Source organism: Mus pahari, chromosome 12 (genome assembly GCF_900095145.1).
Source record: "Mus pahari chromosome 12, PAHARI_EIJ_v1.1, whole genome shotgun sequence".
NCBI classification, from domain to species: Eukaryota; Metazoa; Chordata; class Mammalia; order Rodentia; family Muridae; genus Mus; species Mus pahari.
Window position 1 is genome coordinate 43,353,154 of NC_034601.1, and position 25,564 is coordinate 43,378,717.

Below are 25,564 nucleotides of genomic sequence, written 5' to 3' on the forward strand. Positions count from 1 at the left end.
GCACACACCCAAACAAGACTAAACAATGGTAAATTTCATAGACATGCTGATGTGGAAGGAAGAAATCTTCTGGGGATCTCACCCTAAAGAATAATAGGCAACTAACAATTACTTAGACAGTGGGAATTATTAGCCTTTCCCAAGGATAGGCCCCATAAATGGATATCCAATATACAGAGCAGTCAGCTCTAAAATCATATGTATACAATTGGACTCACAAGGCTGTATTTGTGTGTGCGCACACACACACACACACACACAATCAATAATCAAAGAAAAGGGACAAACTACTTGAGAGAGATAGAGATAGAGCAAATATGATAGAGGTTGGAGGGAGGAAAAAGAAGGTAAGATGTGGTATAATTGTATTCTAATAAAAATACATTTAAACAATTGGCACACATACGACAAAATAACTAAATAGAGGGAAAGTCCCTGTGTGTGTGTGTGTGTGCATGTGTGTGTGTGTGTTATGCATGCTCACACATGTGCACATACATGGGCTCTGGCGACTCTTACTTCCACTGTCTCAGCAACTATGGATTTAATGACTTATAATTGTAGCTCTTGTTTCATATCAGGCATGTTGAATAGAAACACTTTTTTTAATTTTCTTTTTTTCTAATTTTTTAGTAGAACCATGTAAACCAAGCTAATTGAACAGACCATGAACAAGAAATTCAATATTGGTTATAATTTTTCCTTAGTATAGTTTAACTTCTGGAAGAAAGCCCACAAGGCTTGGTATAATTGGTTTGATTTATATTTTGTTAATTATTTTTGTCCAAAGATGATCAAGACTATAAAAATTATTAGTGAGGCAACTCCTGAGGATCTTTTGTACCTCTCTTATCGTGTAGCATGGGAGTTCTGTTGCAAGGACCATGTCTTCTGCATTATGTTTGTTTGTTTAGTTTTGTTGTTATTTGAGAGAAAGTGCATTATGCCAGCTCTGGCTAGCCTAGACCTCACTGAATAGACAAAGCTGGCCATGAAATCCTGGCGATCCTCTATCTCTGACCTCTTAAGAGTGTTGGGATTGCAGGATTGCAGGGATGGTTCAATATATGGACATCAATCAATGTAATCCACTATATAAACAAACTCAAAGAAAAAAACACATGATTGTCTCATTAGATGCTGAGAAAGNATTTGACAAAATCCAACACCGCTTCATGATAAAAGTATTGGAAAGATCAGAAATTCAAGCCCCAAACTTAAATGTAGTAAAAGCAATATACAGCAAACCAGTAGCCAATATCAAACTAAATTGAGAGAAACTTGAAGCAATCCCACTAAAATCAAGGACTATATAAGACTACCCACTCTCTCTCCCTACCCATTCAATATAGTACTCAAAGTTCTAGCCCAAGCAATTGGACAACTAATGGAGATCAAGGGGATACAAATTGGAAAGAAAGAAGTCAAAATATCACTATTTGCAGATGATATGATAGTATACATAAGTGACCTCAAAAATTCCACTAGAAAACTCCTAAACCTGATACATAGCTTCAGCAAAGTAGCTGGATACAAAATTAACTCAAACAAATCATTGTCCTTTCTCCACACAAAGGCTAGACAGAATGAGAAAGAAATTAGGGAAACAACCCCCTTCACAATAGTCACAAATAATATAAAATACATTGTTGTGCCTCTGACTAAGCAAGTAAAAGACCTGTATGATAAGAACTTCAAGTCTCTGAAGAAAGAAATTGAAGATCTCAGAAGATGGGAAGATCTCCCATGCTCATGTATTGGCAGGATTAATTTAGTAAAAATGTCTATCTTACTGAAAGCAATCTACAGATTCAATGCAATCCCCATCAAAATTTGAACTCAATTCTTCACAGAGTTAGAAAGAGCAATTTGCAAATTCATCTGGAATAACAAAAATCCTAGGATAGCAAAAACCATTTTCAACAATAAAAGAACCTCTGGTAGAATCACCATCCCCAACTTCTAGCTGTACTACAGAGCAATTGTGATTAAAAACTGCATGGTGCTGGTACAGTGAGAGACAGGTAGATCAATGGAATAGAACTGAAGATCCAGAAATGAACCCATAAATCTGTGGTCACTTGATCTTTGACAAAGTACCTAATACCATCCAATAGAAAAAAGACAGCATTTTCAACAAATGGTGCTGGCACAACTGGCGGTTAGCATGTAGAAGAATGCAAATTGATCCACTCTTATCTCGTACAAAGCTCAAGTCTAAGTAGATCAAGGACCTCCACATAAAACCAGAGACACTGAAACATATAGAGGAGAAAGTGGGAAAAGCCTCGAAGATATGGGCACAGGGGAGAGATTCCTAAACAGAACAGCAATGGTTTTTGCTGTAAGATCAATTATCAAGAAATAGGAACTCATAAAACTTCAAAGCTTCTGTAAGGCAAAGGATGCTGTCAATAAGGCAACTAAAAGATTGGGAAAAGATCTTTACCAATCCTAAATCTGATAGGGGGCTAATATCCAATATATACAAAGAAATCAAGAAGTTAGACTCCAGAAAACCAAATAACCCTATTAAAAATGGGGTACAGAACAAAGAATTCTCAACTGAGGAATACCGATTGGCTCAGAAGCACCTAAAAAATTTTCAACATCCTTAATCATCAGGGAAATGCAAATCAAAATAACTCTGAGATTCTACCTCACACCAGTCAGAATGGCTAAGATCAAAAACTCAGGTGACAGCAGATGCTGCTGAGGATGTGGAGAAAGAGGAACACTCTTCCATTGATGGTGGGATTTCAAGCTGATACAACCACTCTGGAAATCAGTTTGGCAGTTCCTCAGAAAATTTTACATAGTACTATTGGAAGATCCAGCAATACCACTCCTGGGCATATAACAGATGATGCTCCAACTTGTAATAACGACACATGTACTATGTTCATAGCAGCCTTATTTATAATAGCCAGAAGCCGGAAAGAAACCATATGTCCCTCAACAGAGGAATGAATACAGAAAATGTGGTACATTTACACAATTTATTACTATGAAGTTATTAAAAACAATGAATTTATAAATTTTTAGGCAAATGGATGGATCTGGAGGACATCATCCTGAGTGAGGGAACCCAATCACAAAAGAACACACATTATATATGCTCACTGATAAGTGGATATTAGCCCAGAAACTTAGAATACCCAAGATACAAATTGCAAAACACATGAAACTCAAGAAGAAGAAAGACCAAAGTGTGGATACTTCGTTCCTTCTTAGAATGGTGAACAAAATATCCATGGAAGGAGTTGCAGAGACAAAGTTCGGAGCAGAGACTGAGGAACAACCATCCAGAGACTTCCCCACCACGGGATCCATCCCATAAACAACCACCAAACTCAGACACTACTGCATATGTCAACAAGATTTTGCGGACAGTACCCTGATATAGCTATCTCCTATGATGCTATGCCAGTGCTGGCAAATACAGAAGTGGATGCTCACAGTCATCTATTGGATGGAACACAGGGTCCCCAATGNAGGAGCTAGAGAAAGTACCCAAGGAGCTGAAGGTGTCTTCATCCTATAGGAGGAACAACAATATGAACTAACCAGTACCCCCAGAGCTCATGTCTCTTGCTGCATATGTAGCAGAGGATGGCTCAGTTGGCCATTAGTGGGAGGAGAGGCCCTTGGTCTTGCGAAGATCTATGCCCCAGTACAGGGGAATGCCAGAACCAGGAAGCAGGAGTGGGTGGGTTCAGGAGCAGGGGGAGGGGGGAGGCTATAGGGGATTTTCGGAGAGTAAACTAGGAAAGGGGATAGATAGTATTTGAAATGTAAATGAAACAATATCTAATAAAAAATTTGAAAAGAAGAAAAACTTAAAACAAACAAACAAAAAAGAATGCTGGGATTGCAGATGTGTACTACCACACCTGGTTCCAGTTATATATAAAGTTTTCAACTTCTTTATATTTATTTCATTTATTTATAAAATGAGGCCATTAAAACCCATTGTTTCTAAATTATTTATCAAAAATGGTTGGGAGTTATATAAGATTCATAAAATACAGATAATATAGTACATTGTCATGGCACCATCATCAAGGAATACTGATTCCTAACTTTTTTACATAATCTTTGACAATTTAAAAATTAACTGCCACCATTGAAGCCCTTGAATATTTTCCCCCTTGATGCAAATCTAATTTCCTCAGATCACAAATTTCTTATTATTTTCTGTCACACGTATAAATATCTAATTCATGTAAAACTATAATTGCATTCTTTAGTATGTAAAGAGATATTTTTCTTTTTCTTAAAACAGGGTTTCTCTGTGTAGCCCTATATACTATACAGATATCCTTAACTAGCTGAATGGTTTTACATACTTACTTCATGTAAATAATTTTCCTTATGACATTTTTTTTGTCTATTCTCAAAGCCCCCTTTGAAGTAAATCTGTGTTGATGAATGTAGGACTCATAAAATCAAGATCATTAATTTTAAATGTCATAGAGTATCCCATTGCTTAATTATACCACCATGTATTCCTTAAATAGCATAGATTAAATTTGTGCTATTTAAAATGTCATGCACCATTAAGTATGTTGCAGTTTTCCAGTGATATTTAATATTTCTCCATTCTTTAAATAAAATATCCTGAAGATGATATAACTTACAATGTTCTCTTCTCTGATTAGTTAGTGACAAAGCACAGATAGGGATCGCAATTCTCAGGGTTTTAGGTTGCCTCCAATTTTGACTTTGTAGGATAGTGTTTTCTGATTTACAGCTCAGCAATTGTCCATAAGATTCCACTTGCCACACTTTTATATATGGGGTATATTTCTGACATTGGCAAAAGCTATCATTTGTATTTAAAGAATCATATTAAAATTTTTGATGTATTGTTTAGAGAGTATTGCCATGGCTTTCATTTCTTCTGTAGAACATTTATTTTTTTACATAAGGAACTGATTAAATTTTTATCTGTATCTGTTAACATACTGTCTTCCTAAATTAACCTACAAATGTGTTGGGTTTTGATAAATCTTTAAAACACTTAACCTACTTTGATTCACACTGATACATTTTGTTATAACTTTACAATTAAATTTTAAAAAATGAGTTGACTGGCCTGTAATTTCATTTAATTTATATTATGCTATATAGGTTTAGGCAAATATTATTCTAACCCTGTAAAAGAATTAGAGAATGTTTTGTTTTTCCATACATAATGTTTTTCTTTTTCTTTCTTTCTTTTTTTTTTTTTTCCTTCGAGACAGGGTTTCTCGGTATAGTCCTGGCTGTCCTGGAACTCACTTTGTAGACCAGGCTGGCCTTGAACTCAGATATCCGCCTGCCTCTGCTTCCCGAGTACTGGGATTAAAGGCATGCGCCACCATGCCCGACCCAGAATGTTTTTCTAATTCCATGTTGCAATTATCTAGTCATTGACCCTTAGAAATATTTGCCATTAAATAATACGAATTTAATGTTTTTTGGTAGATTTCATAATTCTCAATGTGCTCAACATATTACATTTTGAGTCAGATTATGAATTATTTATTGATTAAATAATTGTGTAATATTATGAATTATTTGTTTATATTATATATTAATCAATTATAATAGCTAAATATTTATTATATCTATAATTGTATTCTCAGAAAGTAATCCTCAATAATTCCTATGTCATTATTCCTAATATTGTTTATTTTGTCTTTCTTTCTTTTATGGTATATATGTATATGTATATATATAAACATATATATGTACATATATTTAGTGTATTGATAACTTTCTTTCCATTTTCTTTTTCCCCTCAACTTCACTAATTTGTTAGCTCATCTTTGTGAGATGTATTCATTTTCAATGTATTTGTTTCTTTTTCTCTGGTGTTTATGAAGTTTTATTGAAAAATTATATGTTTATAGTATATAATCTGATGTTTTCATATGTATGCATTTTGTGCAATGATTGCTGCAATCAGGGTAATTACCATATCACCTTATATAGATATATTTTGTGTGTGCTGAGAACATTTAAGATCAGCTGTATTTAACTAGGCATGATGTTGCGTGCCTGTATTTCCAGTATTTGGGGAATGGAGACAGAAGGAAGGACCAGGACTTCAAAAACAATCTGGATTATATGACATGCATTTATTACATAATATGTAATAAATTTATTACATAATATGTATTTATAATATGTTCTCCCCAGAAGTGGACACATCAGCTACTTTTCTCATTGCTGTGATTAAATATCTGAGTAAAACAAGTTAATGAAAGGAAGGGTCTATTTTGGCTTGTTTCTAGAGAGGTTTCATGGAGTAGGGATGATCCACCCTGAGTGGATGGAGTAACACCATAGGGGCTGAAGGTCTACACCCACTGCTTCCTGCCCTCAGAGAAAGTGTGACCACCTACCCACCTCCTGCTCCTGCTTCCACAGGATCCATCATTATAGAGTGTAAATCCCCAAACTAAAGTGGTACTGTAGTAGTTTTTCAATTTATAAGTGTGTGATTTTTTTCTATGTATTTGAATCTTCTATAGTTCATTTCATTAATATTTTAATTTTCTGTGTACAGATATTTTTACCTCTGCACCTTACTTATTGCTAGGTAATTTGTTTTATGATACAGTTATAAATGGAATTGCTTTCTTAATTTCTCTGTTTTCCTCATTCCACAAATCTATTTATGTAACTGTTCTGATTGTGTTTGTTAAAATTCTCATTATTTTATATATCAGGTAGAGTAACATCACTTTAGTTTTAATTATGGTCTGTATTCCGAGGACCAACTTTCAGCCCATCTATGGTCTGGAAGAAAAACCACTTTGTCAGAGGCTACATTCATTCACTAGTAGTGGAAGTAGAATTAAAGTCTTAAATCATTCTGCTTATTCTATTGGGTGCAGCATTAAAAACAATGTTATTTTTAGGTCTAAGTTATGGTTACTGTCCTTTGCCAATATTGATGTCAAAGCCCTTGAGTTTAGATAAAAAGAATCAAGTTTTCTCTGCAAATCCTAATAATACCGGGCAGAAACTATTTTTCTGGGATCTTTTGCAAGCCTGAGTTTTAAGGAAGCTTGCAAACTTCTGGCAGTAAACCTTTACAACCTTCTGGCTGTAAAAAATTATGTATTTTCAGTGTGCATGGCTCGAAAGCTTCTCTCTAGCCAACCCTGTGCTTTCTGTGCTGTTATGAGAGCACATTTTCTCACTGAGTTTCTTGGTCCTTATGGCTTTCTGGGTCTAAGTGTTCTTCTCTTAGTGGCATGTCATAAATTTCTTCTTGAGTGTTCTTTCTTCTTCTTCATTGTTTTAAAGAAATATATGATGGTCTTGTTTCAAAAAACCCATCTTCAGTTTTTCAAAACTCCCTTTTCTCTTTGGCTTAATGCGTTGCTGAAGCCAACCAGTTTTAGTTTAGATTTTTTTTTTAACTTTTATTTTTTTACAATCCAGTCATTGCCCTCCTCCCTGTCTGCCCTCCCATAGTTCCTCATCCCAATCCTCCTATCCCCTGTCTCCAAGAGGATGCCCCCCACCCCACCCTCAGGCCTCCCCACTCCCTGGGTCCTTAAGTCTCTCCAGGGTTATGTAAGTCTTCTCCCATTGAGGCCAGACCAGGTGGTCCTTTGCTGTTTATATGTCAGGGGCCTTGGACCAGCTCATACAGGCTGCCTGACTGGTGGCTTAGTGTTTGAGAGATCTCAGGAGGCTGAGTTAGTTGAGACTGCTGGTTTTTCTATGGGCTTGCTCTCCTCCTCAGCTTCTTCCAGCCTCTCTTAATGATTAAGTTCCTCACTTCTAGTTACAAAGAGGATATATTTATTTTAGCACATGGTGTCAGATTCTTCAGTCTATAATTAGTTTTGTTGTCTCAGGCCATGAAGCTGGGTGATAAATCATGATAAGTAGCTTATTGTAAATGGCATTCTTCAAATCATGGAAAGAGAAAGGAAGGTTCAAGACTCTCGTCATACCCATACAACCTGACTCTGCTTACAGTTCTCCAAGAGTGTCATATATTTAGCTTATAAATGTTCATAGCAGTCTTCATAACCCTTTATAATTCTTTGGGGTCATTTGTGACATTTTCTATTTTATTTATAATTTTACTGGCATTCATTTTTATTTTTTTTTTTATAGTCTGTCTTAACTTCTTTTCCTTTTTTCAATCATACTTTAGGGATGCTCTTGCTTTGATCCAAGAGAACATAAGAGCTTTCATTGCTGTGAAGAACTGGCCCTGGATGGGGCTCTTCTTCAAGATCAAGCCCCTTGCTAAGTCTGCAGGAGCGGGAGAGGAGATAGCGGGCCTGAAGGAAGAGTGTGCACAACTACAAAAAGCTTTGGAGAGTTCAGAATCCCAGAGGGAGGAGCTGAAAACAAAGCAAGTCTCCCTCGTCCAAGAAAAAACTGATCTACTTCTTCAGTTGCAGGCTGTGAGTGCTGCCCATCCCTTCTTTACAGCTAGCTTTCAATTTGACTAAGTAGTTCCATCAACATTGCCCAGCTGAGAAAAATATCAGAAGCATGCACTAGCTTTTTTTTTCTTTTTAAATAATGTAAATGTTTATTAAACAGAGACTGTGGAAACATATAAACAAAAAAACCCCTTAGTATCAAATTAAAGTGATTTTATTGGTAGCACATCTTAGAGTAAACGTGGGCTGGGGAGATGCTCAGTTGATAAAGCACTTGCCACAAGTGTGAGGACAGGGATTTATATACCTCTGGACTATGAAAAAGCAAGTGGAGTGGCCAGCAGTATCCCCAGAATAAATTCAGAACACTGAGATGGGAGATACCTGTGGCAAACGGTCTAGTTAGTTTAGTTGATTTATGATCTCTGGGTTCAACTGAGAGACCCTGCCTTAATTGATAAAGCAAAGAACCATCTAGGAAGGCACCTGATGTCAGCTTCTGACCGCCACATATATGTACAGGTGCCTACTACACTCATATATACACGAAAAACAAAAAGAAGAGGAAGAGAAGAAAGAAATGACAAATTACCAGTGGATATTTTGTGCACAGTGTTATCATAAGCTCTTATGGGTCCAGGGAGATCTAGATCTTTGATTTTGGGAGAATGTCTTTCTCTGACTCAGGCTGGCCTGGAACTTACTAAGCAACACAAGCAGGCCTTGAACTCATGGCATTCCTCCTACCTCAACCTCCTGAGTCCAGGGATTACAGAAATGAGCCATCACATCCTGCTGTTGCTCTGGATCTTTACTGACAGTGACCCATTAGCAAGCCAGCAGATGGGGTTTTAGTTGGTCACCCAGAAGCTTGACAGATCGCCACAGGTTTTTGTCTGTATAATATGTCATATCTCCTCAATTTTGTCATCTGCTTCCTCCCCTATACTCCAAGTCATTACTAATTAGCTGAGTTCTTTAAAGATCCTTCTCAACCTTGATATAGTAACAGACACACCCATGAAGTGTAAATGAAGAGAAGATGCTAAGGCCTTATTCTCAGATACTTTGATTAAGTAGAGGATATGTGGATATAAAGAACCTGCATATATGATTCTGATTTTACTAGGGCTAGGAACCCCCGTTTTAAAGAAAACACACTGTGTTCCTTCTGAGGTTCCCTCTGTTCTTGTAACAGGCACATTTTAGTTTCCAAATTCCCATTCCAGGCACACCAGCCTTCATTTTTAATCTGACACCTATATACAATTTCCAGTCTCCTCTCACATTCTTTCTCTATAGTCCTTTGGATTACTGTGACCCCAAATACCCACAAGGGCAGGGATGCAATTTTACCTTTATTAAACTCTGCAGACCACAGTGCTAGGCTGAATAATCCTGGGTTCAAATACAATTATGTGTAGTTTGATTTGAAGATCTTGCTACTTAAATCCACAGAAAACAAAACTAACTGAAAACAAATATAAATAATTACTTTCAGAAAGAGACAATTTATTATTTTGTTTTGGGATGATATTTGCCAATGCATTCATCAGGCTGTATCATAAGTAACACTTTATATCAAAACTGACATTTCTGAAATGTATTAAGCAGAACAGTTATTGTAGAACATTAGTGTATGCCAGCCACATTTTTTTTAAAAAATAGGAATTCCTGGTTCCCATTCTAAATCTACTTAGTGATCCATACTGTTAAGAAAAACCTGCCATTTTTATCAGTTTTAGAAGAAATCTGATGCATTAGCTAGTTTTCCACCATTGCTGTGATAGAACACCTCTGACCAAGAGCAATTTGGGAAAGAAGAGATGCATTTTGGCTTATATTTCCAGGGAGGATAATGTTCGTCATTCCAGGGAAAGATAATAGGAGCATGAGGTAGTCTTAGCATCCCAGAAGTTGGCTGATCACATTTTCTCTACACATGATAAGCAGAAAGAGAAGGCAGGAAGTGGAAGCTATACACTAAATCCCCCAAAGTCTCTAGACATACTTCCTCCAGCAAGGCTCTGCTTCCTAAAGGTTCCATAGCCTTCCCAAACAGTATCACTAGCTGGAGACCAAGTGTTCAAACACAGGAGCCTAAGGGAGGTGTTACTCTTCCAATCCACATATCTAGCCTCTCAGTTTGTATCTGAGAGATCTAGAATGGTCTGTGAGACCTGGGGAAATGCAAGAGATAAAAGAGCTCAGCTTGTATAAGTGAGTAGTGAGCTGATAAACATCTTACTGGCCATTGTGGGTGACATTGAAAACATATGGGGGAAAATTCCAGAGAAGCCACATAAGTAGGTTTGAGGTCATGTTGTAACTGACAATATCATGTATTGACAGGTCTATGAGATACTTTGTCATCATTTATTTTTAAAGGATACAGATAGACAAAATGGTATTTAAGGACAAAGATTTTATTTTTAATCCATTACTTACTTGCACTACAAGAGAACTAAGGGAACTGTTTACCAATTTACAATGGTTCCATGGGCGAGAATATGAACAGAAGAAAAGTTCTCCAAATGGTTAAACCTCCATTGAGTTGCCAAGGTGCCCTTCCCTTCTCCTTAACAAAGGGAGAAGGAGTGGTCAGTGGACCGTCCTTCTTCAGTCTTCTTCAGAGTGCCACATCCAGGGCCTGTTCACATGCTGGATGGACGAAAGTAAACAGATGATGTTCATGTCGGCCTGAGGTGGCAAGACCAGATGTTCTCAGTATTTCCCAAACACTGCAAGCTTTTCTTGTTTTCTTTTGATATTTACTAAGTGACCTGGTGATGTTCTCTAAATTGGCCTCATGTTTTGATTCTTATTAAAGGTTTAGGTTTATTATTTTATCTCTTTCCATATGTCCTCTTTGAGCCCTATTTTTTAGGGCTTCAATTAAGACTCACAGTGAGGTCTGAAGATGAAAGATGAAGCAGATGGTAGTGGCTTCCTTTGACTATAATTATATACCCAAGATAATTAACTTAGAAATAGAAAAAAATTTCTTTTACCTCACTTTTAGGGGTTCCAGTCAATGCTCAGAAGACCTACTGCCTCTGGGCTTCTGCTGGTGGTTTGGGTGAAAGTGCCAGGGAGTTCAAGTAAAAGAGTATAACAAAAGACAAAGGAAGAGATGGGCTTATAGATTGCCCTTGGGAGAGCAGCCTTGGGGACCAGAGGGTCTTTCATTAGACTTTACCAAAAGTTCTAACCAATAGCTCTTACCTAATTACATTTCCATTGCTGTGAAATACATTATCTAAAAGCAACTTAAGGGAATAAGGGTTTTTTTTTCTTCAGAGTACTCAAAAAAGTCTTTCTGGCTCAAAACTTCAAAATATGTCCATAATCCTCCCCCCGCCACACACCCAATTATGAACAGGCCTACCACAGCAAGACCAAAGTCCAGGTACCAGTCTTGCTTCTGGTTTGCTTCTTTGTAGCAATGACAAAACACTGAACAAAAATCAGCTTGAGGGAGGGAAGACAGTCTATTGCATCTTAGAGGTAAGATCCAGTCATCATGGGAATCAAGGCTGGAGCTAAAGGCAAGGTAGGACTAAAACCAACACCAGTGAGGAATGCTACTTTTGTGTTTGCTCCCAGGGTCATCTTCAACTGCATTCACAGTATTCTGTTAAACATATTACTTATTAGTTATTTACCTGTTTATTTATAGTTTACTTATTCTATGTTGTGAGTATTTTATCTACATGTATATATGTTCACCACATGTATGGCTGGTACCCATGAAGTCAAAATGAGGGCATTGGATTCCATGGTACTGGAGTATATGAGCTGTCATGTGGGTTCCGGGAACTGAATGTGGGTCCTCTGCAAGAGCAGATATCTACTCCTCCTCAGTCTTACAATATTTCCTTCCTCTTTTCCATAATAATCTCTAAGCCTTGCGAGGAGTGTGGTATAGACGTCCCATTTATAGATGAGCACTCAAGTCTCTTATTCGCTGCCTGTTGACCAATAGTCAGTGTCTGTATTAATATATACTGCAAGAACTTTCTCTGATGAAGGCTGAGAGATGCACTAATTTATGGGTACAAAGAATTTAGGGGGAAGTTTATTACTACACTCATTTAGCAAAATAACAGTACTAGGCTCTCCCATAGAGCTTATGATCTGGCCAGCAACAGGTTTTTGGTCTTGTTAATGGCACCAGGTTTGGGTTCCATCTTGCAAAATGGGCTTTAAATTCAACCAGAAACTGGTTGGTTATTCCCATAGTATTTGTGCCACTATTGTACCCTTTGGGTGTAGATTTCTAGGCCAGTCATTACTATAACTTGTAGTGGTCACAGTTTGGCAAGAGTATAGATGATCTTTCTCTGGTAGTATTCATAGAACCTTCCAGAAGCCTCCTCATCTTTACTTGATATAAAACATAGGAATAATGAGAAACAGTGATATTTGGTGACAGTATATTTGAGAGTATGAAAAATAAGCAAGACTTATGTTCTATGTGTACAATTTGTGAAATTTGCTGCTGACAGAATCACCGAAGCAAAAATTTTAGTTGGAATTAATAGTAAAAGTTAATGACTTGTAAATAAATTATGAGTTCTAAATTCAACCTATGCATAAAAATGTACTACTTAGCCCAGTTTATAGAAATGTATACTAAACAAAATACATCAGGACATTTATAATGATGTTATAAATATAATAGTGTTATAAATATTATATTGTAAAATATCTCTTAGATAGTATTTTAAGCAGTTGTCAGTCTGTGCACCCACACCAGTACATCTAGTTGCTTGATTTAAATAGCACACTTTTTGCTTTTGGAAGCCTGCTAATTCTCTCAGGCCAACAGGCTTCTATTAAGTGCTTTAGAAGAGCTCACTTAATCTACTAAATGGTTTTGAAATATGGAAAGCTCTTCCAAACACAAACAACACATCTCTACTTTTCAACAAGTGTTAGGAACCTGGAGATGTTATTTCAGCTGCCTAGGAAAGGTAGGTACGAGTCCTGGGCGGAGGGCAGGCAATTATCTCCTTACTGTGGCAAGCAGCACTGTCATCCCCTGATGTATGACTTCTAGTTGCTGGCAACAATTTTCTCCTCATCTCTCGTGGCAGGAACAAGAAACCCTGGCAAATTCCGAAGAGCAGTGCGAATCACTGATTAAATCCAAGACGGAGCTGGAAGTCAAAATCAAGGAGCTCTCTAGGCAGGTGGAGGAAGAAGAGGAGATGAATTCTGAGCTGGCTGCCAGGGGCCAGAAACTGGAAGATGAATGTTCTGAGTTGAAGAAGGAAATCTACGACCTGGAAGCAATACTGGCGAAGTCAGAGAAGGCGAAGTGTGCAGCAGAGCACAAGGTACTTTCTCTGTGGTGTTAGGAAAACTTGGTTCTTTGATACCAGAACTGTTTTATTTATTAACACAGTGGCCTGCAAATTTATAGTGATGGGAACCAGAATCATCAAAAAGTAAAGGGTCTGATGAATTGTATTGTTCCTACTCAGACTTCCAGTTTGAATGCATGGGACCCCTTTAATGTCCTGAATGGACTATTATTGCACCTACAATCTAATAAAGCAAACTGGTTTCATTGGGCCTCTGAGCATCACTTTTGGAATAAGACTGAAAATAATAGCCTTTGCTAAAAGGTAATTTGGGATATTTCTAAATCCCCAGCTTTAGCAATGATTCTGAGTCTGGCCTTGAAGCCATCTCCTTAATTCCAGTTAAAGACTTTGGGTTTTTGCTTTAGCTGTGGGCTTTAGTTTGTGTGTCTACACGTGGATTGACTTGTGAGAAGTCTTAATGAAACCTTTGACAAGCAGCTAATCTCCAAGATGAAACTGTCCTTTGCAGATAGTTCAACAATCCCAATGGGGAAGTCAACTTCTACCTTCACAAGTACTGTTTGCTGGAACCCTCCTTGAACAGCTACACTATGGGGACACTGAGGCACGATGTGCCAGCACATGTTCCCCTAGAGCCTCAATGATCACTAATAATATACAATAATAAGATCCAAAATAGCTTACAAATTGTGGTTTAGTGACCAGAATATTCCACTTCCTGGCCATGGTAGATTAAGGATTCACTTATTTTTGTGGGAAAATTGAATTTAGAGATTTGACATTAGGTATCTCATGAGTATTTTGAGGAGAGAGAGAGAGAGAGAGAGAGAGAGAGAGAGAGAGAGAGAGAGATCTGTGGTGCTATACCAGCTTTCCAGGGGTGGCTCTATTGACATTGCCTTTGCCATCTTCCCACAGGTCAGGAACCTGACTGAGGAGGTGCACTCTCTAAATGAGGAAGTCAGTAAACTTGGCAGAGCAGTGCAGGCTGCTCAGGAGGCCCAGCAGCAGACCCAGGAGCAACTTCACATCGAGGAGGAAAAGCTCAGCAACACGAGCCAAGCAAACCTGAGGCTGGCCCAGCAAATTGATGTGGTGAGCAGCAGTGGGCTGTCTGTCTGTCTCTCTCTATATGTTACATATGTGCAGTGAACAGGAGTGGGCTGGCCAGAAGTCTGTCTTTGTACATATGCATCACTCATGTTTATTTATTAATTTATCCTAAGAGTTACATAAAAAATCAGTAACACAGTGAACTCCTTTTATTATTTACCAATAGACAATTGTTTTATTCTTTCTATTATTTATTTGATTATTATTTTTTTTTCGAGACAAGGTTTTTCTGTATATCCCAGGTTGTCCAAGAACTCTCTATAGACCAGGTTGGCCTCAAACTTAGAAATCCATCTGCCTCTGCTTTCTACGTTCTGTGGTTAAAGACATGTGCCACCATGCATAAATGTTTTATTTTATTTTAAGCATGTACTAACTCTGTGGTGTTAGGAAGACTTGATTCTTTGGTACCAGAAGTGTTTTATTAACACAGTGGCCTGCAAATTTATAGTGATGGGAACCAGAATCATCAAAAAGTAACATTACAGTGTGAGTTTAAGATACTTAAATGCATGCTGAAAAATGTGAGAAAAACATTGGGGTAATTAATTGAAAGTGATGTATTTCACTGAGTGATTCTTCCCCATGATTCTTGGGAAGTTTATTATTATGCTCAATTTTGGGTGTGTATGTCTATGTGGTGTATGTTAAGTATATGTAGATGTCCCCAAAGGCCAGACAAAGGTATCAAACCCCTGGAGCTAGAATTATAGGTCGAGTTTTAACCACCACACATGGGTGTTGTAAATTGAATTCAGGTCTTACAGAAGAACAGAAAATGGTCTTAGTCACTGAGCCACCTCTCCAGCACGAGAACGTGTTTAGTAAAGCTGGTGATTTGTCAAAGGCCGTGTATGCTCCATGAGTGTGCTGAGGCTAATTTTCTATAAAAAGGTTATATAAGTCCAAGTAGTCTTCTATCTGTACATACACTTCTGAAAAATTCTTGTCGGATTCGAAAGGAGATATATTCTGCCAAGTACGCCACAAGATTAGAAGTTTAGGCCAGCTTCTTACATTTATATTTTATTTTCATTTTTTATTTTTCTCTCATACATTACATCCTGGCTATAGCTTCTCCTCCCTCCCCTCCCCCACCTCCCCTCTGTCCCATATCAACTCCTCCTTTGTTTAGTTTTAAAAAGAAAGGTAGGAAGGAAGAAAGGAAGAAAGAAAGGATGAAAGAAAGAAAAAGAAAGAAAGAGAGCAGTTCTCTTCGGGATATACACCTAACATGGCCTAACTAGAGATAATAAGATTGAGCAAACCCCTCCTATCATGGCATGGCCCAATAGGAAGAAAGGGGTCCTAAGCTCAGGCAAAAACATCAGAAACATCCCTCACTCCCATTGTTGGGAGTTCCACAAGAACTCCAAGCTATACAATCATAAGGTGCTTGCAGAAGACCTAGCTCAGACCCATAGAGGGTTGATATTTGTTGCTTTAGTTTCTGTGAGAATCTTTGAACCCTGTTTAGTTGTTTCTGTAGGCCATGTTCTCATGGTGTCCTTGTCCCCTCTGAATCCCACAATCTTTCTTCTCCCTCTTCTTTGGGGTTCTGCCTTATGTTTGGCCTTGGGTCTCTTTATCTGCTCCCATCAGTTGCTGGGTGATGACTATATTCACAGTTCTTCCTTTACCTAAGATGACAGAGTATATGGAACCATCCTCTCACTAATCTGCATAGCTTGGTCTGTACAAAACTGCTGACAGGAGTCCTTTGGCTTTTGTATTCATCTACTTTTTTTCCTATTATTTTCCTCTATCCCTTGTTACTTGTTTCCCTTCTCTATTTCTATGGTTTCCCTGACTCACACCACCTTAATGTAAGAAATTACAGGTATTTGTGTGTGCACATGAGCAAACACATGCACACTCATATGGCCCAGTCCATTTCAGTTGCTTTAGCACATTTGCATAGACTTCAGGCTCATCAATGACATGGATCAATTTCCCACACTTTTGGAGTCTCAGAACTCAAATCAACATGTTGTGTCTGGTGAAGACATACTCTATTGTTCAGAAATGACATCTTCTTGCCTTGTCCTTACATGGTATCAGCTATGACAAATTATACTTGGGTTTTTTCTATCAGAGCTCTGTCCTTTTGAACTATATACTCCAGAGGACTCTTCCTCCTAATGCTATCACTTTGGAGTTTAGGGTTTTATCGTATTCTAAGAGACACATACATTTATTTTATAACACCTATAATTTGTCTTTTAGTTTTTATTTTAACACATACCTTCAAGAAGCAACCTTTTCAGCATAACTTGAATTTCACATTCTTTGACCAGTTATGAGAAAGTGTTAAAACCTACCAACAAACTGAGGGTAGTACTTTAATTGCTTCCTAGCTTCCTAGTAAACCAACTTTTCTAGAACTGTTATCAACATGAACCGAGACAGCTGGCATGTGCTGAGTAGTTTTGTAGAGTATTAGAATATGACAAATGCTGCAGACTAAATGAATATGGGAAGTGTAAAAGAGGGCGGGGCAGAGCATCATGCTATATGAGTCTTAGGTAGGCTATGAGTATTCACGGATGCATACACAGAGACTGACTGCTTGCTGTGGCTCTAGAAAGCAGAACCTTTGTGTTTTGAAGAAGTACCTATGACTAAACAGGACTTATACACCTAGGAAATGAGCTGCCAGGTGAAAATGTGAGATATCTTTCACAGGATGCAATCCAATGGGCAAACTGGTCACTTGCTATTGGCTGCCATTCTAGGACAGATCTTATCTATAATCTATGGGACATTCACCCATTATTGATTTCTCAATTTTTTTCATAACCTACTTGTGTAATTTTTATTTAACTCCTTAACCTTTTAAGACAATGCTTATTCATTGATTTATTTGGTTGCTGTGTGGTGGTGGTGTACATTCATGCATGGGGTACATGCAGAGCTCAGATTTTACTTTATGAGAATTGATTCTTTCCTTCTAGCACATGGATCCTGGGGAATTGAACTCAGTAGATTTGTCTCAGCAGACTTTGCCAAGCTCTGTTTGGACCCCTAAAAATGCTTCTATGCATCATTTGCAGAATTTGTTCTTACACTTTTCCTTTTCGTTAAAGAAAGTGGTTAATTTAAACACCTGCAATATGGTATAAACGCTGCCTTCTATTTGGTTAAATAGTCTTTCTTTCTGACAGTTGGAAGGTGACCTTGAACGGGAGAGGAAAGCCAGAATGAAGTGTGAGAAGGAGAAGCGCAAGCTGGAAGACGAGTTAAAGATGAACCAGGAGATTGCAGAGAACCTGGGGAGCAGCCGGCAAAAGCTGGCAGAGCAGCTGAGGAAGTGAGCAGCTTTCCTCTAACTGCCAAGGGATTCTGGGAAAATCTCAGCACTGGGAGGAGCAAGGCTCTCATTTCCTTTAGCAATAGGTTTCTAGGCCAGAGCCATATAGCTCAAGACCCAAGACAGTGACTAGAAGCTTGGAAAATGGAGAGGCTTTACTTGATGGACTCTATTACACAGTAGCAAATATAAAGACATAATCCACAGGATGTAGCAAAAAGAATCCACCTAGAAGATGAGAATTTTGGAAGGTATAAGGCATATGAGAGGAGAATTATGGGTATAATTGAGTCTACAAACATTGGTTGGTTTCTTTTACTTGTGATAAGATCAATAGCAACATGAACATGCCAAAATCTTGACCATCATATGAAGCCCGAAAAGCTGTATGGTCGCTTAAATAATACCATGATGGTTGTCAGATACACGTTCATTAATATGTATGTTGGGTACTCATTTCCAAAACATGTAAACATTGATTCCTAAAACCTAAAATTATAATTACACAAAGTGATAAAAATTACGGAAAACTTCAACAAGTCCCCTTGCATTCCTTGTACCATATGGAATTGATGGGAAGATGTCATCCTGTTTGGATAATACATAAAAACTTAGATTCTACCAAATAAGAGGAAAAGTGAGTTTAAAAGACAAGGGTAACACTGAAAACATGTCAAAATTGGGGTCTGTATTTTAAAAAAACAGTCAAGCGAGCAGCTTAAGTTTCTCACTGCGTTTGCACTCATTCATTGGCCTCAAGCCTGCTCTTGGTGATGCCTGACTAATTGTCTACTCTTAATTTATTACAATTGACATGTGTCTGGACTTACCTTAAGAGTGTAATGGAACAGTATGATAGAAGATGATGACAGGATTCGCTTTGCCATCAGTTTTGAAAATTATGTCAGTTTGGCAAAGTGACAATTACACTCCATGCCTCTGTAGGCTGTATTTCAGTGTTTGAAAATGTTGAATATGTGTCATAGGCTTATTATAAAGCAATCTCTGTGTGGGACCATGTAGAATCATGCCCCTTAGATTGTTTGGGTCTGGTTATGCTATATATCTGTACATAAAATTCATCCAAAATTATAGATTCTACAGAAAAGAAAATGAAAGTATCTCTGGTATTACACAGACATACACATAGAAACACACACACATACATACACACATACACCATTTGTTGAGTACCTAGGGAAAAGATCAGAAGGACACACACCAAACATGTGATCATGGTTTGTAGAAAGAGACCAGAAATTATGTAGTACTCGTGACGACTTCAGATGTAGATGGAATGATTACATTTTTTGAAGTAGGAATGCATATGTTATTCCATAACTTCAAAGTATATAAATATATTTTATTATTATGATAGATTGTCATGTTTTTCAAAACAGGAAGGAGTTTGAAATGGGTCAGATGAATTCAAAAGTGGAGAATGAGAAGAATCAGGTGTCTCAGCTTCAAAAGATGGTGAAAGAGCTTCAGGTAACCAACTATTAGATAACTCCGTATGTACACCGGTGTTTAGATCCATGAATGATGGTTTGCACTCCACAACACATACCCTTGGCAGCAGTAGACAGGGAGTAAAGAGCAGCAATTAAGAAGGCAAAAGGCATCCCACCATGCATGACCCCAGAGGGATAATTACCTCTTAAGCTTAAATTCCTTTCTACTATGAATAATAAGAACTATGCATTGTGCTAAATCCTGACCACATAATTTTTAATGTATTAATCTGGACATCATTGAGCTCAAATTATTAAATTCAACAAGATGTTTGTGTGGGAAAAACAGTACATGACCCGTTGTGCCATTAGTTTAGTGTTTGAATTTTTATGGTTAGAAGCAATTAATTTAAAATTCAGTGGATTCTATAGCTATGCATAAACCAAAAGCAATATTTGATAATGGATAGCAATTTGGAAGTTTTAGACTAAGTGGTTATTTTATACTACATCACCATGTTATAAAGCAACTAAAAACACTGGTATGGCTATACACATATACATGCATGGTGTTACATATACATACATATAAATGTTTTTATGTCACATTAACATCTCAATAATGCTTTTTTTGCTGCTTACCATCTGGTATATTTTAAGTCCAATAAGAAAGCCATTCTCATTGAGAATGTTTTGTTTTCTTAAACAACACTAAGCATTGGGCTTTCTGGGCATATCTTCAAATGACACTTGACTTTACCCCCAAATAAAATAAAATAAAATAAAATAAAACTTTCAATTTATCCAAAAGAAACATTTTTGTACCTCAGTGACTCTCTGAAGGTTATTTAGGAAGAAATGCTTCTGATGTTTTTGAGCCAAGCATAGTATTATTTGAGATTAATATTTCAGATTCAATAACCACTTAACAAGAACCACATTTACTTGTAGGTAGAAATTGAAGCATTTTAAGTACTTCCTCTGAGATACCTTGACTACAAAAGTGGTGGATTGCTTAGCCGGTACGACCTAGAGAAATAGATTTCTCTAAGCCATTTTATTTAATGTAAAGGAAAACATTTTCTAAATAGTCTTCTCCACTAACCTGAACCTAATTATGTAAGACATTGTCATTGAACATCACGGGCCTCACCGCACTGAATACACTGGCTCTATGAAGATTTCCAGAACTTTTTACCACTAGAGGGTCCAGAGTTCTGAAAATGTTAGCATTACTTTTCTTTTCTAATAACCCTGTCTGTAATAGTATCTGAGACCACTGTTCATTCACTTCAGTAATCCCCACTCCTTCACCAATTCTAATTCACCACTGTAAATCTACTACTGGGAATCTGAAAACTAAGAAGCCGATGGACTAACTTTGCCTGACATGTGTGTAGGGTTGAGTAGATGCTATTTCTTAAGGGCAAGTTGCTTAAATGGGTGGTTATTCTGTGATCAGAGTTTTGAAGTCTTTAGTTATTAAGATAGTTAAACAAATTCCAGATGGAAAGATTTTTTTTTGCATACATGAGTCACTATGATATATTTTATAAGCCCCTTTTAAAATTTCTTCTTGGCATATGAAAGTTTTTAAGTGATTCTTTTTTTATGAGAAACCTGTTTCTTTTTTATTGAAAATAGATGAGAAAATAGATTGTTTATCCAATATATTTTCATCACAGTTTCCCTTCCCCCAATTTCTTCCAGATCCCTTCTCACATCCCTACTGCACTTTCCCATTTTTGGAGGGGGCTCTTTTAGTAAGAATCTCCCCCCATGATTTAAATCACAATTTAAAGATTCTGGTTATAATTTAGGGCTGGGGAATCCAGAAGTACTGAAAATTGTAATTATGCTTCTTGGTACTGATTTGGAGAAAAATCACTTAATTTCAAGGTGTTCAATTTCCTTTAGTTATAAATTAGAAGTGAAAAATGTCATGTTTGCTTTTGAAGTTGAGACAAAAATTAATGTAATAACCTTGTTGCATATAGAAATATGTTACAAGTAATTATTTCATGTCAAAAATTATTTATTCTCCCAGACTCATATATTAAATGTGAAGGAGGAACTGGAAAGTGAAAGGACCATTAGAGCCAAGGTGGAAAGAGAGAAAGGTGACCTTGCCCACGACCTAGAAGATTTGAATGAGAGGCTGGAGGAGGCAGGGGGCACCAGTTTTGCTCAGATGGAGATAACTAAGCAACAGGAAGCAAGATTTCAGAAGCTTCACAGTGACATGGAAGAGACCACACGACACTTCGAGGCAACCTCTGCCTCTTTGAAAAAGAGACACGCAGAGAACCTGGCTGAGCTTGAGGGCCAGGTAGAACATTTACAGCAGGTCAAGCTGGTGCTAGAACAAGACAAGAGTGACCTGCAGCTTCAAGTGGATGACCTCCTGAGCCGTGTTGATCAGATGGCCAGAGCTAAGGTAGAAAATTCTGAACTTTCCTTATTGACATCTTGACATAGAAGTAGCAGAGGAGGGGAAGGCGGAGAAAAGTCAGGTTAACTGAAAATGCTTACTAATGGACAGTGCAGGTTTTTCCTTTGCAACATTGCAGGGATTAAACATGCCTGCTTCACAGGCAATGCAAGTTTTCTACTGCTGGGTAGAAACCCAGCCATATTGGTATAGCTAAATTTTGAGATAGGGTCTCATCAAGTTGCCTAGGATGGACTGTAGCTCAAAAGGGTTTTGAAGTCACAAGTGATCTGAAGTCATGGTGGTTGCTCTGCCCAGGCAACTCTTGTAAGCATTACTAACTATGGAGAATCAAAATTTTCAGGTGCAACAAAACTCCTGCTGTTCTCTCTGAACTTCAAAGCTCTCCAAAACACACTTTTAATTTAAGGTGGATATAACTACATCCACATAGTTCTTGTATTGTGTATATAGTAAATAATGTGTGGATGCCATCAAAGAGTGCCTGTTGAGTTGTTGGTTTGAGCCACATATGGGACGACAGGAAAAAAAAAAAGCATTGACATGCAGACTGCAGACACTTGGAATATCCTGAGTCCTGAAGAGTTCTTCCAACAGAGGCTTCCTCATTGAGCTTCTTGGCACTGGAGGCCTTCACATTCTGGACTTGTAGATGAAGAAATAAATTTGAGGCCAATGTACTAGCTATTTTAACTGGCTATACAATGAATTATGCGTAAATTCGTGAACATGATGGTTACTGAAAACTAGCAAATACATAAACAAATGAATTTGTTCGTTTAGAACATTAGAAGCCGCTGAAAACATCAGATAGCTACTTTGAAAACTCAAATTGCAATAAAATATTTGTGCTACTTTTTTCCTTTCCAAGTGGGATACGTATACAGCATCCATTACATCACCTGTATCTGTCTTTATTTCCCTGGTCTCTTTTAAAAGTGGTTCTCTCAAAGATCCTTATTGGCCGTATTTTCAACAAGTCAGCATATGTAAAATCGAGCCCACCACATTCTCCTGCAGCAGGGCACTCCCTTTGTGCATTTCTGTCACTTGTCAGTGACCCAGTTCTTCACATCAGCCAGGCTCGAGGTCTCAATCACTGGCTTTTTCTACTGTTCTTTGCTTTCCATTTCAGTCTTGCAGCAAGTCAATGCTTCACCATCTTTCTGCCCCCCCCCAACACATCCTCATGTTGGTTTCTTACCTTGCAACTAGACTATTATGGTTCCCCAAATTGTTTTTGTTTCCAATCTTTCACGATGGCAATCCATCCTACACAATATGTATACCATGAAAGTCCCACAACGTGAGGACTCCCCCACGTTCTGACTCAGGAGAGGCGACACCCCAAATCACTCAGGAGAAACGGTCTTGATGCAAACTGTAAGAGGTTTACTCGGGAAAGACCAGTGCACTGGGGATGACTCATATCCCACGCAGGGGTAGAGCAGTCGATGACGAGGTGAAGGGGTAGGGGGTTTATAAAGACACAAAAACCGCAAACACCTGGCATTGGGCTATAGAAAGGCAAAACCCACAAACACCTGGCATCCTGGAACAATTGGGCTATTTTGGACACAGGTCTAGGGGCTTAAATAATTTTTACTCTCTTTCAGGATCTTTTATTCCCCACTTACTCTAGTTACTAGTTCTAGTCTTAGAACAACACTTCAGTCTCTTCTTCAAGCTTCTGCAGAGACTGGTACTGTTGTCTCAGCACCAACAGTGGACTGTACTAATCCTTTTTCTTACAAAGGTCACTAAACTATTAAGAATCAGTGGGCCAAACTTTAGCATCAAAAAGGTCCCATCAAAGTGGAAATGAGGGTGGTTATTAAAGAGGCCTTCGGCCACCACACCCCCAGGGGTTCCGTTTTTTGGGGGCTGATGCGGGTTGTCACTCTTTTTCTGAATTACGCATGAGGTGTAGGTGCAGCTTAAGAGGATCAGCAGTCTTTACCAATTTCCAATCATCTTGGGGTTGCTCAGGAACTTGTTTCACGTGGGAGGCATGGATCCAAGCAGAGATGCCTTCTACTTTAACAGCGGTGGGGGTGGTCAGCAACAGATTTCCAGCTCAATGTCAACGGATGAGAACTGCATCTCCCATCTGGAACTGGTGTGGCACCATCAAATCTCCTGGTTCATAAGCCTGTTTGAGCTGCTCCCAGGCCGTATTTCTGACCACTTCTAGGGCTTTCATACGTGCAAACAATGAAGGACTAGGGTTAAATTCTAACACTCCCCCTGCCTCAGTGAGTGGGGGAGGCCCCCCATAAAGGATTTCATAGGGAGTGAGCTTAAGCTTCCCTGGGGTGTTCCTGACATGGAACAAGGCGAAGGGAAGGAAAGCTATCCAGTCATTCCCGCTGGTCTCTATGGTCAAGGTCTCTTTTAAGGTTCTATTCATCCTTTCTACCTGTCCTGAACTCTGGGGTCTATAGCACAACGTAACTTCCAATTAATCCCCAGTTGGGTGGCCAGTCTCCGACTTACCTGGGCAACAAAGGCGGGTCTATTGTCTAACCCTATTACCTTGGGTATCCCAAATCGTGGAAAAATTTCCTCCAGGATCTTCTTGACCACAACATTGGGAGTTTCTTTTTTAGTTGGGTAGGCTTCGACCCATCCTGAAAAGGTATCTATAAAAACTAAAAGATACTTGTTACCATATTTAGCTGGTTTTACTTCAGTAAAATCTATTTCCCAATAGGCTCCAGGACGGTCTCCTCCTAGTCGTCTTCCTGGAGTGTATCTTGAATGTCCTGCATTAGTCATGGCCTCTGCTACATCGGAGAGTCCCAAAACATAATAGTTGGAAGACTTAACCAAAGTCTGTAGATGCTTGGGTTAATTGATGTAAATTAGTAACATATCTCTTTCCTTCTTTTGGGGGCAAAAATCACTTTTCCATCTTTAGCTTCTCTCAGGCCATAGGGATTTTCAAACTTGAAGCCTAATTTATTCATTTGTTGACAGTCTTCTGGGGGTAATTGAAGCTAACCTCTAAAGAACGATAGGGGTTTTCAAACTGATTGTGCCAGGTTTTCACGGTGAGGACCATAGGTCCTTGTGCCGCTTTTTTGGCTTCTTGGTCAGCCATCTGATTACCTCTAGCCACAGGGTCTCGGCCTCTTTGATGTCCTGGACAGTGTATGATGGCCACTTTGGCTGGCATGTGAATAGCTTCAAGGAGACTCAGAATCTCTTTATTTTTAATATCTTTACCTGCCGATATCAACAATCCCCTTTGCCTGTAGATGGCGCCGTGGATGTGGGCTGCAGCGAAAGCATACCTGCTATAGGTATAGATGTTAATAGGCCGTCTCTCAGCCATCCTAAGGGTCAGGGCAATTAGCTCGGCTTTCTGGGCCGAGACGTACCCTCTGTCTGGCCCACACCACATATTTGCCATCTACCACTGCTGCCCCTGCCATCCTTTTATCCTCCACCAAAAAGCTGCTTCCGTCTGTATACCAGTTTGGAATGCCTGGCCA

General features: G+C 38.4%; 1 protein-coding gene across 1 annotated transcript in view; it reads left to right on the top strand.

The window, feature by feature from the left end:
• The window catches only part of Myh15 (myosin heavy chain 15), a 148,018-nt gene that overhangs the window by 67,889 nt on the left and 54,565 nt on the right, over positions 1-25,564 (top strand). Inside the window, exons 22-27 of the mRNA XM_021209387.2 lie at positions 8,168-8,423; positions 13,505-13,747; positions 14,657-14,833; positions 18,016-18,161; positions 19,562-19,652; positions 21,663-22,052. Of these exons, the coding sequence (XP_021065046.1) occupies positions 8,168-8,423; positions 13,505-13,747; positions 14,657-14,833; positions 18,016-18,161; positions 19,562-19,652; positions 21,663-22,052 (1,303 nt within the window). The remainder of the gene's footprint in view (positions 1-8,167; positions 8,424-13,504; positions 13,748-14,656; positions 14,834-18,015; positions 18,162-19,561; positions 19,653-21,662; positions 22,053-25,564) is intronic.